This window comes from Corvus brachyrhynchos, unplaced genomic scaffold (assembly GCF_000691975.1).
Source record: "Corvus brachyrhynchos isolate BGI_N302 unplaced genomic scaffold, ASM69197v1 scaffold2266, whole genome shotgun sequence".
Taxonomy (NCBI): Eukaryota; Metazoa; Chordata; class Aves; order Passeriformes; family Corvidae; genus Corvus; species Corvus brachyrhynchos.
In genome coordinates this window covers 54,184-69,864 of record NW_008238429.1, presented here as the reverse complement: position 1 = coordinate 69,864, position 15,681 = coordinate 54,184, and the positions used below count along the sequence as shown (strand labels likewise).

At 42.6% G+C, this 15,681-nt stretch overlaps 1 protein-coding gene across 1 annotated transcript in view; it reads left to right on the top strand.

The window, feature by feature from the left end:
- Positions 1 to 15,681, top strand: part of GOLGB1 (golgin B1) — a 37,762-nt gene that overhangs the window by 16,014 nt on the left and 6,067 nt on the right. Inside the window, exons 12-19 of the mRNA XM_017736431.1 lie at positions 5 to 28; positions 1,704 to 1,794; positions 2,556 to 2,623; positions 3,561 to 8,581; positions 9,394 to 11,344; positions 12,791 to 12,969; positions 14,194 to 14,359; positions 15,464 to 15,595. Of these exons, the coding sequence (XP_017591920.1) occupies positions 5 to 28; positions 1,704 to 1,794; positions 2,556 to 2,623; positions 3,561 to 8,581; positions 9,394 to 11,344; positions 12,791 to 12,969; positions 14,194 to 14,359; positions 15,464 to 15,595 (7,632 nt within the window). The remainder of the gene's footprint in view (positions 1 to 4; positions 29 to 1,703; positions 1,795 to 2,555; positions 2,624 to 3,560; positions 8,582 to 9,393; positions 11,345 to 12,790; positions 12,970 to 14,193; positions 14,360 to 15,463; positions 15,596 to 15,681) is intronic.

Genomic DNA, 15,681 nt, shown 5'->3' with positions numbered 1-15,681 from the left:
TGAGATGATCACAGAAGATGCAGAACAGGTAATCATTAAGCAGCTGAAATAAGCTAAAACTAAAATAGGTCAAGGACTGGCCTTAAAACAGCTAAGCTGTCATGGTCTTTTTATCAATCCTCTTTGGAAGGTTATTATTAACCGGATTAATGGTGAAAGAAATAGCTTCCAAATACTTCTTGCGCTGTGTTCATAATGGACTGTGTTTCCCTTTGCTGGCTGTGTGGATTTCTTGTGTCCTTCATCCACCCAGTCCATGTTTGTGCTATTTTCTGCCTCTTGTGAGTTAGTTTTTCAGCAAAATCATGGGCTAAACTGAGACAGGTCTCTGGAAGTACAGTTCCAAAGACTCAGCTGTCATTATATGTCATTTCAAACGGGCCCTGTCCGTTCCCACTGCCCTGATGGGCACCTGGCTGACTGACTGGGGGAAGCTGTGTGCTCCTTGAGTGGGAGACAGGTGGGCACTGTCCTTGTGCTACTCCACCGTGTCCAGCTGCAGGTACAAATGCAGTCAGGCTGTTGTTGGGAAGAATGCAGGATTAGGAACCTGCTGCTTGGCTTTACCCTCAGCATGGGGAGGGAGATGACAGCCTCTGTGTATCTGTACTGAGGATTTGCTGTGGAACTGTTTGTTAGCTTAGAGCAAGGTCTGGCTCTTTGCAGCCTGTTCTGCTTGCCCATCCTGTCCACAGGGGGAAGGTTGATGCTGTGTTTTATCTAATACATTCCTCTCTATCAGAGGGTATGTGTATTACTGTGAAGTTTTAAGGTGAAGGTTGATATTTGGGACTCATTGGAACTGGAGAAATGTTTTGAGTCATTCATCCTGCTTGACTCAGACCGTTACCTTCCAACTGCCTGCAGTCAAGCTGTGAGCTGGTAGATCAGTGGCAATATGCACACACCCACACATGTAGTCTTTTCAAGGGCAGATGTAAGCATTTGAGCTATTTTCTACTGCCCCTTAATAGATAGTGGAAAAAACAGGTTATTTAGCATATGAATCACCTGGAACAAGGTGGATTAAGTTGAAAATGGGTCAATGAAAACAACCCTGGAATTGTCCTTTTCAATGTATTCATTATAAAAAAGAGTCCAGCTAAATAGCTTGCATCTAACTTTTTACACGTGGACAGCTATTCCTACCATTTGTGCACCTGACCCATGGCTTTAGGTCAAGTTACATAGTTACCTAAACCCAGGTTAAGGACATCTAGCAGTTAAAAGGTTCTTATGGGGTTATTAGTTTGTTTGTGTGATAGAGCCTAGCAAAACTTTATTGGGAAGACTCCAGATCCTTTATCTGCTGGAGCAATGACGCATAGACCGACAGACATGTGACCTCTCACCTTCTCTGCTTGGGCAGTCAGTGAAAGGTTATGATACTGTAGTTAGTCCCTTTGAAGTAGTGAAGATGGAAGAGAAATCATCTCAGGGTGGGAAGGAAGTTATTTAAATCATTGCATCGATTGATATGTTAATCTGGTGAGATATGTCTTAGTCTATTGCTTAACATCAAAACAAATCTCTCTTTTTTATTATTTATTTATTTATTTATTTTCCGTAGGCTTCAGAGTTGTGTCCAAAGTTGGGACTGATAGGTTTACTTAGAGCTTGGCAGAGCAGTAGACAGCTATAAGAGCTGTCTTCTCATACCAGGATCCTGGCTCAAAGCTCAGTGTTTTTTCTTCAACCCACAGAATAAGAATATTGGTGCTGACGCAAAATTGCAAGACTTGAAGACTGTGGAAACTCCAGCCTCTTATGTAGACTGTTCTTCTGCTTCTTCAGGTGAGGACACAGAATAAGGCATGTGACAAGAAAATTGTGGAAATTTGAGAAGTTTCAGGGACAACTCTTAAAATTATTTAGAAGGAGGAGCTCTGAGGTCAGAATCTAAAGATGATAATCTACAGAAGGCAGAAAAAATTTACATGAGGTAGAGGACAACATTCTAATGTGGGATGGGTAGGATATACCAGAAGAGAAGAAAAAAGTGGTTGCTAAGGTTAGAAAGAGAGAAGGGTTTGAAGGAGTGCATTTGTAGATGCAAAGAGTGATGTGTAAGGCACAGAAGAGAATTAAGATAAAATGAAGAATTGTGTTTTTCTCTGCAAGCCAGTGAATTTCTCTTTGTGTCAGGATTTAGTTCCTGCCCGCATCCCACATGAAAAAAAGAAAAAACAGTCAAACCAATCTATTACCTGGTTCACTTGTCTCTTTGCTCTTCATCCTTCTGCAGGGGTCAGAAGTGCTGTGTACAGGTGATGCCAGCATGTGGCAAACACAGGGAGTTTGCACAGAGCCGTATTGCAGCTGCAGGGTCTGAATTGCTGGCTGGGGTTAAACCACAACAGGATGTCTGTGCACTGCATAGACTCAGACTCTGGGTTGTTTTTTTGTGTGCTTGGTTTGCTGCCTTGTTTTGTTTTGTTTTGTCTTTTCTCACCTTCTATAGAAGCTCCAGTGCAATTTAGTGTCCCTTCACTCACCTACCGAGTTTACCTGCAAGTCGTTATGCTGATGGTGACAAGTGTACCTTTTATCATTAGGTGTGTCAGGAGAGCTGGTGAATTCTGAAGTGCAAAAGCCTTTTGATGACACTTTCGTGCTCTCTGAGGTACAAATGTAGTCCAAAACCCTTTTGGTTTCAGTATTGTATGCATTTGTAGATATGAAAACTTTAATTTAGTTTAAAAGCCCCAAAGAGTTGGCTTTTTTTAACCTCCTGTGACTTAAAGTGGTTGCTGCATTATGACAGCAGACTGTTTAAGAGCAGCCCTCCTTCAGTGGTTCCCCAAAAATTGTTTCTGCCCTCCAAACTGATGAACAGCCTTTACAACGCAGCGTGTTAACTTATTGGTGGGCTGTTGATCCAAAGTTTCTGGGGAGGATTTGTGACTGCTTTTCTTTTGTAATCTGTTTTGGGGGGTGGGAAGAAACCTTAAGATAGTTATTTGGAAAAAGCCAAGCACTTTGTTCCAGGTGCTTTGTCTAGCGCTTTCAGTTTGGACATAGACACAGATTGGAATATGGGCTTCTATCCTACTTCTTCTTCATGTTAAATGGACAGATAGAATAGGGGACAAAACCTCCTTATTCTAAGACTATGAATAGGATGCCACAAAAATGTGGCTGGATAAGTACACTAGAGGGCTTGTGAATCACAGGAGAACTTAAAGACTTCAGAGTCATACTGTCTTGTAATCTAGAGAGAAGGGGAAAAAAGGGAATAGGAAGTTGTCCTTATGGTCTGATCCTTCAGACCATAAAGCCAGAATCTTTCATGATGCAACTTCAGAAACTCAAATTAGCAGAAGTGACCTGGGAAGTCACAGAATCACAGAATAGTTGGGGTTGGAAGGGACCTCTGGATGTCACCTAGTCCACCCCCCGCTGCCAAGACAGAGTCCCCCTATTATTAGTGAGGCTTCTATTTATTGCAAAAGCCAGCTTGAGAAAGCTACAAAGGCTACAAAATGTGGACAGCAGATACTTCCAAAAGTGGCCCTTTCACAAGATTCAAAGGAAAAATGATACCTGCTATTTTCTTTCAGGCAGGGACAGATGGCTTTACCAATGGAAGCAAGCAGTTTACTGAGGAAAGTTGTCCACCTGGAATTCTAGAATATATCGCTGCAGAGAAACAGAAAGAGCTGTCAGTTTTGCTGCTTGAACTGAAAGAAGCCCAAGAAGAAATAACTTTTCTGAAAAGCCAGCTCAAGGGCCCCAGTGGCCAAACTTCTACAGGCAGCCAAACAGAAGCTAACCAGCTGGAAGAGAATTCACAGATACAGTGTCTGGAGAGGAAAGAGCTGAAGGTGTCAGATACACAGAGTGTCTCATTACTGAGAGAAACAGAAATGCAGCAAATTGGCTTTCTTCAGGAAAATGGAATCAGTCTTCAAGAAGAGCCTCAGGGAAGCCCTGTCCCCTGCAGCAGTAAGGTGAAGGCAATGCAAGAAGTTTCTACAGCAGATCCAGAGCCTAGCACCTCTCAATCTCAAGAACTGATAAAGTTACAAAACCAAATTATAGAACTGCAAATAATTCTGCAGAAATCAGAAGAATCCTTTAGGAAGGAACTAGGAGAAAAATGTGCAGAAATAAATAGGCTAAACCAGTTGGCTGAGGAATACAGAAAAAAAAGAGAGGATTCTGACAGTACATTTTGTGTTTTGACTGAAGAACAAGATCAGCTCTTGTGTCAGGTGAAAGAACTTTCTACCATAACAGAACTGAAGGAGCGAGTGAAGCAACTAGAGGAAGATCTAGCTCTTTCAGAAAAGCAGAGGCTGTCAGACAGTCAGAGCAGTCTTCTAAGAGAGCAAATCCAGAGCCTTAAAAATGAATTTAAATCCAAGGATATAAAAATTGAAGCTTTGCAAAAGGACTTGGATGAAGCACAACTTCAGCTTTCTGACCAGGACATGCAAATAAAGGATCTGAGAAGCCAGGTTGAGACAAAGGAATGTGAAGTACTTGATCTAGGACAACTTTTGAGGAAGAATACAGCAGAGATGGAAGAGCTTTCCCACAAGTTAGCCGTAAAGGGACACGAGGCAGCAAGCCTAGAACAGCTTGTTGCTGCGCACACCAGGTCTATAGAGAGCCTGCAACAAGCCTTGCTGGAAAAGGACCAACAGATGGCAGAGATCAGTGTCAGCATGTCTGAGAAAATGGTTCTACTGAACGAAGAGAAATTTTCTCTAGGAAATGAGCTGAAGAGTCTTAAGGAGCAGACAAGTCTGTTATTAAAAGCCCAGGAAGAAAAAGAACAAAACATAGGAGCAAAAGATGCATGTCTGAAATGTGGGGCATCTGAGCAGCAGAATGAGACAGAGCCAGCAAGTAAAGAAAATGAGGAATTAGTAAATCAAGTTGAACTTCTGAGAAAAGAAAATGAGCAAGTAAAGCGGAAGCTGCAAGCAGCACTTGTGAACAGGAAGGAGCTTCTGAAGAAGGTTACCAAATTGGAGAATGAATTAGAACAACTGAGTAGAGAACAAGAATCAGAAACCTCAGTGGCTCAGGCAGCTACAGGGGAAGAAAACATGAGAAGCATGATCAGCAAAGAAGTGAGTCTTGAAAACCAGCCCAGTGAGGACTATCTAACTCAGCTGCTTTCTGAAAAGGAATCTGAGTTGCAGAGCATCCGGAAGGACCTGCAGGATAAAGAAACTACTGAAGCGCGACTGCAGGCAGTGATTGAGGAAATGAGGCAAAGCTTGCAAGGTAAGGCAAACACTGTTTCAATTAAAGATGAAATCATGGAGCATCAGACAATTCCTGACAAAGTAACTGAAAGCAATGTAAGCCCAGAAGATGATGAAGAAAATGAAAAACATAGTTCAGCACATACAAATCTGGAAGAAAATCAAAAGTCTGCTCTTAAAGAAAGGATTTTGGTTCTTGAACAAGAAAAAGAACAACTTCAAAAAAAACTTAAAGAGGCTCTGGTATCTCGTAAAGACACTATAAAAAAGGCTCAAGAAAAGGACAGGCATCACAGAGAACAACTGAAACAGCAGAAAGATGATTACAACATCCTGCAAGAACAATTTGATCAGCAAAGCAAAGAGAAGGACAGCATTCAGGCTCAGCTCAGACAACTCCAAGAACAGAAACAATCATCAGAGAGTGTTTTTGGGAGTCAGGGTGGGTTGGAGTCTTCATTCATGGAAGCAGAAGATACAACAAATAACAAGCTTGTACAAGTTGCAGATGTTTCTGAGGAAGAATTTAAAAAACACCTTGACCAATTGCAGATGGAGAAAGAGAAATTGGAATGTAATGTCAGCCATATGCAAAGGGAACTTGCTCACAAATCAGAATTAATCTTTGATTTGCAACAGCACATAGCACAGTTGTTTGTGGAGATAGAAGGGCTAAAGAGAACCTCTGACCAAGCTGAAGCTAAGGGAGCAAGTCTTCAGACAGAACTGGAGGAGAGTCATGGAAAAACTTCTGGAGTGGCCAGTCTGGAAGACTTGAAAATCCTTGTGCATCAAAAGGATGAAGAAATGGAATTTCTTAACCAGCAGTTAAAGGAGAAGAGCAAAGTTCTCACTAATGTGCAGGCACAATTGCTGGAAAAAGAGGACTTAGTCAAAAGACTGTGTGGTCAGTTGGAAGCTCAGGCTCAGGTGCATGAGGAACAAAGCAGGCGACTGCAAACAGAGATGCTTGAAATTCAGGAGAAACAAGAGGACAATGCAGAAGCAGCTAAACAGAAGAATCAAATGCAAAGAAAGTTGCAAGCTGCACTTATCTCTAGAAAAGAGGCACTAAAGGAGAGCAAATCTCTAAAAGAGGAACTGGCTAATGCTAAAACTACTATTGACAATCTTTCTGTCAAGCTGACAAATATGGAAAGCCAAATATGTGGCCATGTTAAAGAAACAGATACCTTAACAGAAAAGTTAATGTGCCTCACTGGAGAGCGAGAAAAACTTACTGCAGAAATTGGTAAAGTACTTAGAGAAAATCAGAATCTTGATGGATGCTGTAAAAACCTTACACTTAATCTGGACAGAGTTATTCTAGAGAAAGAGAAGCTGGAGAAGGAGGTAGAATCATTGAAGTGCTTTCAAGCCACTGAGAGTTCTGAGTGGCAGGAGAAATACAAGGAGCTTCAGGGAGAATATGAAACTCTGCTGCAGTCATATGAGAATGTGAGTAATGAGGCTGAGCGAATTCAGCGTGTGTTGGAAACTGTTAGGCAGGAAAAGCAGGAAATTTTCCTTCAGCTAAAAAGGGCTGAAGCCAAAAAAGAGGAAACAGATAAGCAGCTACAGGAAGCTGGACAGGAAATTGATGGAATGAAGGAGAAAATGAGAAAATTTGCAAAATCAAAGCAACAAAAGATCCTAGAACTAGAGGAGGAGAATGAGAAGCTTAGAGCAGAGATGCATTTTACAGATGGAGAGCTACACAGGACTGGAGAGAGCTTTACAAACACTAGCCTGAAAGAAGATCTGGAGTGCTCTAGGAGGGAATGCCAGTTTCTTTCTCCTCAGCTTGAGACAGTAGTAGCTGAAAAGGAGTCTCTTAATCAAGAGATCACGGACTTGAAGTGTCTTTTGCAGTCAACAGAATCTAAGCTGAAAGAAAGCAGAGAACTTGTAAACAAGTATGTTGCCCAGCAGACAACAGGGGAAGAAACAAATGAGGCAGTTGCCACACCACCACCGATGGAAAGGTCTGAAAATCAAGTGGACATAACTTGTAGACCAAAGCCTCCTGCTGCAGAGCTGGAACAAGAGGCATTTGAAGTTGATAAACCTTGTGAGGATCCTGGTATCTACAGACAGCAAATAGCTGAGCTCACTAAACGAATCATGGAGCTGGAAAAGAGTAGAAGGGCTTCAGAGCAACAGCTGGGGGATATCCGCAGGTGTGTTGAGACTTTAGCAGGTGAGAAAAGGGCTTTAGAGCACCAAATGGAAGAGAAAGTCCATGAAGTGAATGCTCTTCAGGCTACAGTAGCAAAGATGGAGCAAACAGTCCAAAAAGCCAAAGACGACCTGGTCACAATGACAGCACTGAAGGATGCGCTAGCAGCTGAAAAGGATGACTTGGAAGAAAGGCTCATGAATCAGCTGGCAGAACTTAATGGAAGTATTGGAAACTATCAGCAAGATGCAACAGACTTCCAAACCAAAAATGATCAACTGAAACATGAGCTTCAGAGTTTGCAGAGAATGATGCATGAACTGGAGGAGGAGAAAAGTCGGATGGCAAAGGAGAAAAGCAAAGCAAGTTCAGAAAAGCAAAAGGAATTTGTAGAAAAGCTAAAAGACAATTGGAGAGGAGAAAGCAGCACACATATAAAGGAGCTTCAAGAACTGCTGAAACAGAAACAGCAGGAGATTAGTCAGCTGCAGAAGGACTGTATTAAAAGCCAGGAGAAGAACAGTAGTTTAGAAAGAACTGTTAAAGCTCTGGAATTTCTGCAGAGTGAGACTCAGAGAGAGGTAGAAGCAGCCAAAGAAACTTCAGCTAAAGCAGTTGAAGACACCAAGAAAGCCCAGGCAGAGCTTGCTCTCTGCAAAGTAGTGTTGGATGACACTCAAAGTGAGGCAGCAAGGGTTCTAGCTGAGAGTGTCAAAGTGAAAGAAGAGTTGCAAGCAAACAAAGAGAAAATTAAAATTCAAATGAAGAAAAAGGATGAGGACTTTGAGAGAAGACTGGAACAGGAAAAAGACAAGCACTCGAAGGAAATTAAAAACATGGAAGAAAAGCTGGCGACATTGCAGAGGGAGAAAGACCACATGGAAACAACAGTTGGTGATCTGCAAGACTCCTTGAGGACAAAGGATCACGAAGCCAAGCAACTGGAAGGCAGTCTAAACAAAACACTAGCCCAGCTTGCAGCCTTCACCAGGAGCATGTCTTCCCTTCAGGATGATAGGGATAGAGTGATAGATGAATCAAAAACATGGGAGAAGAAATTCACTGAAACTATTCAAAAGAAGGAAGAAGAAATATGTTCAAAAGAGGAAGCTTGTGTTGTGCTAAAGGACCAGATGAAACACATGACCATGCGTATGGAAGAACTCCAGACTCATATATCCAGGTAAATAAGCTGTGTCAGGGGAGGTTTATGGGGAAAAGGTTACTTTGTATTTATTGTCTGCACAAGGACACAGGGTGATCAGCAATCTAAAATAGTCCTTCTTCACATCATTAGGATACCTGTGTTAAATCTGTTCTCTGTGACAAGCACTCACCATCCGATTACTATCTAGAGTCTTTCAGATTTCAGATTAATTAGTTTCTTTTGCATGGAGTTATTGCACTGAGAGGTCAAGAGAGCATTGGGATACATAATTCCAGTTTAATCCCAAAATAAATTTTATGGGGAAGATGGAGCTATGGAAACCTATCAGAACGTACATCTGTGTATTTCCAAAATTCAGAACCAAACCATTCTTAACATGAGTAAAATTGTTTTATAAAATGTTTATATGCTGTATCTTTGCATGCTGGAGCATGAAATGGACATCAAAGGTATCAGAACAGCAATTTCACTGTGGGATGGTGTGGAGTTTTTTTTATTGTTAGCTACAGTGGACGAGAGAATTAATGTAATGAAAAGGAGGTGATAACATTCAGTGTTTAAGTGCCTCCATTTTTTTCAGTATTGGCATGGACAACTTTAAAAGAATATATTCCCCTGGCACCACCCCCTTCAGGCAGTAGTACAGTCAGAACTTTAAAAGATAGCTTGAATTTTAAATTGAGAGCTATTTCCAGCTCTTCCAGTTTTTCTTTAAGTAAAACGAATTCTGTGGCTTTTCTAAATTAGTATAAAACCAGTGTTAGTGTGGGTTAAGATATTGAGGTACTTCATGGATTTTTGACCAACTTTATCTTTTCTGTTTTCAGGCTGGAACGCAGCAAGAAAGACTGGGAGGCTGACTGCAGGCAGGAGATTCAGCATCATCAAAAGACATGTGAAATGTTGCAGGAGGAAAAAAAAGAGCTTTTGACTCAGCTTGAGCGGTCTCAGGAACTGTACAGCAAGTCTCAGAATAAACAGCAGGAACTGGGCTCAGAAATCAGCAGCCTGAGAGACCAGCTTGCTGACTTACAGAATTCCTTCACCAGATGTGAGCTGGCCAGGGAAGAGCTGGGGACTGTGGTCAAGCAACAAGAGACCAGTATCCAGAATTTTAAACTCAACTGTGAACAGCTTGAAGCTGATCTGCAGGCTTCCAAGGACCTAACAAATAAGCTGCATGAAGAAACCAGTGCCAAAGATCAAAAGATCATGAGTTTGCTGTCTGCCAAAGAAGAAGCAGTGATGGCTGCTCTAGCTGAATTACAGCAGCAACATTCTGAAGAGATGAAAGAGTTGGAGTGTAGGCTAATTAAGGAGGAAGAAGATAAAAAAGCCTTGGAAAATGAAAAGAAAAAAATTCTTGACAAACTTGATCATCTCACTGAAAAGATGAAGATAAACAGAGAAGAAAGTAAGCAGCAGAAGGCACAACTGGACTCCTTCACCAAGTCCATGTCATCTCTGCAGGACGACCGAGACCGCATACTGAGGGACTACAAGCAGCTTGAGGAACGCCATCTTGTTATAATCTTGGAAAAAGACCAGCTAATTCAAGACGCTGCTGCTGAAAACAACAAGCTCAAGGAAGAAATTAGAAGTTTCCATAGCCAGATGGATGACCTCAACTCTGAGAATGCCAAGCTGAATGCAGAGTTGGTGCGGTACAGAGAAGACCTTAACCAAGTGATTTCAATAAAGGACTCCCAACAGAAGCAACTTCTCAAAATACAGCTTCAGCGGATCCAAACTCTGGAAAATGAGAAGGCAACCATAGAAACACAGCTGAAAGAGTCTGAGTGTACTCAGGACGATCTCAGGAAGTGCATGGAAGCCTTGAGAGAGGATAAAGTCAGTATGTCTCAAGAGATCGAAACCCTTATGTCCTCTCTGTCCCGGGTGCAGAGTGAGATGGCAGCATTACATGAGGGGAGTCCCATCATGGAGTGTCAAGCAGAACTGAAGGCTCGAGAGGAAGAGGTACAAGAACTGAGTCACAAGCTTTCCCTCTCCCAGAAAAGAATAATGGAACTGGAGGGGGAGCTAGAATGTGTTCAAAGGGATGCAGCCAAGAGAGTGGGAGAGGCTGAGGACAGGCTCCAGAAGGAATTGAAGCACCTGCATCATGATGCAGGGATACTGAGGAACGAAACAGAGACAGCAGAAGAGAGAGTAGCAGAGTTGGCACGGGACTTGATGGAAATGGAACAGAAATTGCTTACAGTCACAGATGAAAACAAAGATCTCAGAGCTCAAATTCAGTCTTTTGGGAGGTCCATGAGCTCTCTTCAGGATAGTCGAGACCAGGCCAATGAAGAGCTTCACGTTTTGAAACGGAAATACTCTGCAGACTTAGAGGAACAAAAGAGTCTAGTACAGAATCTTCAGAAACAGATGGCTCAGCTACAAGAGGAGCAACATTCCATTGCCAGGGACCGAGATATGGTGAGGTCTGAGCTGACAGAACTGCAGAAGGCTATTGATGAAAGAGGTCTCTTGGCCCAGATTGAGAAACTTAATCAGCAGCTCAGAGCTAAAGATGATGAGCTTCTCCATTTGTCTTTGGAACTGGAAGGCTCTTCCAACCAAGTCAAATCTTTCACCAAGGCTATGGCAAGCCTGCAGAATGACCGAGACCGTCTGTTGAATGAATTGGACAAAACACGTAAGATTGAAGAAGTGAAACAGCAAGCAGAAGGGAGCACTTCTACCACTTCTTCAGAAGCGCAGAGTCTGAAGAAGGCACTGGCCTCCTTGCAGAGTGACAGAGACAGAGTAGTAAGTCCTTGTTCTCTCTTCCTGCTCTTACTTAAAGCACCACACGAGACTTGGATCTTCAAGTCTTAAAATTCAGCACACTTAGATCTGGTAATTGCAATGTGATGCATAGATCATTGTCGTCATGACATCACAGAATAGCTGAGATTCAAAGGGTCTTCTGGAGATCTTCTAGAGATCTTCTGGTCCAACCCCCCTGCACAAACAAGGTTGGCTGGAATAGGTTGCTCTGTACACTGTCCTGTTGGATTTTGAATATCTCCACTGGTAAATATTCCACTTCTTCTCTGGCCAGCCTGTTTTTTCATGTATCTGGAAATGGTTTCCAGAATTAGTTGCTCCCTCACTTTCCCAGGGATGGAGATGAGGCTGACCAGACTGCAGGTTCCCAGCTCCTCTTTCTTGCCCTTCTTGTAGGTAGGGATGACATTTGCTTTCTTCCAGTCTTCAGGAACCTCTTGGGTCACCATGACCTTTCAAAGGTAATGGAGTTGCCTCCCAATGACCTTAGTATTTGTGGGCATGCTCCATCAGACCCCATGGATCTGGTATAGGCCATCTATGTTATTTTCTCTGACATGGAGGCTGTGATTTCTTTGTTAATTTCCCAGGGTGGTTTCTCTGTTAGCTTGGTTTAAAATATGAAATCATGGAAATCAGGTCCCTGTTAACCTGCTTAGTTCACACCTGTGTCAGCTCATGCATTTGATTTGCCTTAGGTTTCTGAAAGAGACTAGAGCAAAGGCTTGAATTTCCTCCTCCTCTTGGCAGCTGATTTCCAAGGCGGGTACAAGACGTTGCAGATTCCTTTTGACATCCTTGCCTGCACACTGGATGTGTCTGTGTTTGTGTAGTCACTGGCACAGTGCAGCCCAGCAAGTTTCAGAGTTCTCGTTGCTGATCAGAAGACAGACTGACAGTTACGTCCCACTGCCACTCATTAAGTACTTTCCCGTCTCCAGAGTCAGCCATATCTTCTTGTCTTCAAAAACAATTGCAGTGATGCATGCGTAACAACGACTTACTTCTAATTACAGCATGACTGGAATTGGAAAGCCAAAAGGATTTTACTTCATCAGTTTCCTGGTTTACAGTAAATACCAACTTCAGGAGTTATGCTTAACCAGCTCCTTCTGTTCCTTCTTTTCCTCTGAATAAGATAATTAATATTATAGCCTGGAGTCTTCTAATGTATGTTGTATCTTCATGGGAGGGCTCAAAATTCAACTGCCCTCATTAACAATACAATTCTCTGAGGGTTTTTTTTTTCTGAGCAATTTTTAGTACACTGCTGCATTTGATGATTCAATTTCTAGTTCCTCTTTCATCTGAATGTGACCTTTTTTCCCTCCAGATACCACACTGAGAAATGCTCTTGAACAGTTCTAAGTAATAAACCTGATGCTTGCTCAGCTGTCACACACTGATGTTTCCCTTTAATTCCAGGTAAGAGAGCTGGAGAATCTGCAGCAGCAATACATCCTGGTCGGGGTGGAAGCCGCTGAGAATTCTCGCTTAAAGGCACAACTGCAGGAGTGGGAGCAAGAGGCAGACAAACAGCTCCGTCTGCAAGAACAACTGCAGCAAGAAGGACTTGTGTACCGGCAGGAGCTCCAGCAGCTCAGGTGAACTGTTTGTCTGCTCCCTGCCTCGGTGATGATGCAAATGTGTTCGTTTCTATCAAAGAGCAGTTGTGGGCAGAGGTGAAGGGAATGCTGAGAACCTCAGCCTGGACTGTGCCAGGTGCCACTGAGGCACTCTGCCCTGGCCAGGAGAGGGCACGTGTTTCCCTTGTCCAGCTTCTGCCTCTGAATTTCAGCCCAGCAGGTTGGAGGTCAGTGCCTGTGCGAAATAGATCAGTGACCTTTTAGTTCTTATTTCCTTCATCTGGTGGTGGTCAGTATCATCTGTTGGAGAGGAAACTGAGGCTGTTTCTTGTATTGGAGTTTACGTATATGATCACAGTACTCTCCATTACAGGCTGCTGCTGAAAACCCTTTATTATCCCACTGATACCATAGTTTAGAACATACTTATTTTGTATGGCTGTCTAATCCTTGATTTCAGTTGATCTATGTCTTCTAGTGTTTTTAAAAAACTCTGTAATTCACTTCTAGTAAAATTGTCTTCTCCAACTGGACTAAAACTAGTCAGACAAATATGTTCTGTTCTGAAAAACGGGGTGGGGGGGGGGAAATGCTTTCAAATATTTCAGAGATCCATTTAAGAATGCCTGAGGCTGGAATGAAAAGGGTGGGATTTTCTTTGTAAAAAGGTCTATGGCTTATCTTTGTCCAGAGTGATATAAAAACGTGTAGTTCTCTCCCTTCCCCCTGCCCCCAATCTGACCCTCAAACTAAAACTTCAGATCTCGTAAAGTTGAAGCATCTTACAAATTTTATTTATCCTGACAAAAGAACAGGAGGTTTATTTCCTGTGTTGCTTTTACACTGTACATGAAGTGATGGCCTCATGTTGGTGTGGTGGGATCAGTACTATGGGTCTGGTGCACATGTGACCGTGTAGAGAAATTGTTATGGGGACAAGTGGCAATGACAGTGACTTCCTTGACAAAACTCTGTACAGTGAGATCAAAACAATGTCCAGAAACACAAAAAGTGTGAGCATGGAACAATCAGAAGTGTTCAACCAAATACAGAGAACTTCCTTAAACCTGCTCTTAAGGTTCCTCTACTTAAGTGAGTTGTTTTGGCTTGGCTTGGTTATAAAACTTCATGTCTAGCATGGGGATGGTGATTGAATCACCCTTTGCTCATTCTTAGCTGGATACCTGGGCATAAGTGATACTGGTAACTTCCTTGTAATTTCCCTTGTTTGGTGCTGGGCAGACAGGAGAAGACCACCTGGGAAAAGCAGAGAAGCAGCATGAAGGAGCAGTACCTGATGGCCATAGCAGAGAAGGACAAGCAGCTGAGCCATTTACAAAGGATCACACAGGAAATGACGCTACCCTTCAGCAAGTCTCAAGTCATAGAGGAACAGCACCAAGGCAAGGTGAGTGGAAAGATACTTCTTTACTGGAAGTGTGAGCCTTGAAACTCAGCCAGAAGAGCGTGTGGTGCCTGTATCCAGCTCCTACAGACTGCAGTATTGGATGTGGTTATGAGGCCTCCGAAGATAGTACCAACAATTTAACTTGCATCACTGAAAGTTTTAGAACTTACCCCGAAGTGCTCTTCCTTAAGTTCCTGGTTTCCAGTGTTTCAAGAAAGAGGGTAAAAGCAACAGGGCTTCGTAGGCACTTTGGGTCCTTTGGAGCAGCATGGAACTTCTCAGCTGTGTATTCTGGCTGTTTTAGAATTGCAATCTTGCACTGTCTTTGAATCTAAGATTTTCTGGCTTAGTTCTCATTTTAGTGTCACGTCTTAATTTTTAAGTTTTCTAATGAATTTTTCTTGCTGTTTTTACTGGAACAGGGATTTACATTCCTGGTTCAAGCCCAGAGAAGCTGAGGCTTGAACACTGCACCTTCTCTCTTATTCCCCCTGTATATATAGTTCTAAAAGTGGAGTGGAAAATGTTTGGTATTTTGCTTGTCTAGGGAAGGCTGCATGCACAGTGCAGTGCATCAGAGCCAAGAGAGAGCTCTCCCATCCACGTCTGCAATTTTCCAGTGGTGTATGTCAGTGGAGGGGGTAGGAAATCTCCCTTATCCCTTTGATACATCCGTGCATATATGCAAAGAAAAAGTTTGAACAATGTTCATGTGATGCTTTCCAGGAGGATTCTCAGTGCTGGCCTTCTGGTCTTTGTTGATTAGAGCAGTGTGGACATTGCTTGGGGTTTTGTTTGTTTTTTCTTTTCTCATTCATGTGCCTTTTTTTTTTTTTTCTTCCTGTATTGTAAACAGCTTTAAGACAACTTTTGAGAAGGAGCCATCATATATGCAAGTCTGGTGATCTTTCCTAACCGTTTGGATTTTCAGATGGCTTTTAGGATATTTCTGTTTATTGCCCATTTGCTCTTTTGCCTGAGCAGCTCAAGTTCCAGGTCTAGGAATAATGTTGGGTTTGACCTTGGAATACTGAAAAGAGAGGACTAACACAAGAGCGAGTTGTCACATGTGCAATATATTTTTCATTGTTCTTTCCTTGGCAGATTTCTCCAGGAGTCCTGAAAGGGGACTTTTCAAGCCTAGAAACAGAGATGAAACACCTCCAGGCCCAGCTAAGTGACAGTCTGAAAGAACTGCACCAGAAAGAGCTTAGAATTCAGCAGTTAAACAGCAAGGTACTGATCCATGTCTTATACTTGCTTGCGGATGAGGAATATGGGGAAGGTTAGGGGGGGATAGGGCTACGGGAGCAGGAGTGGAC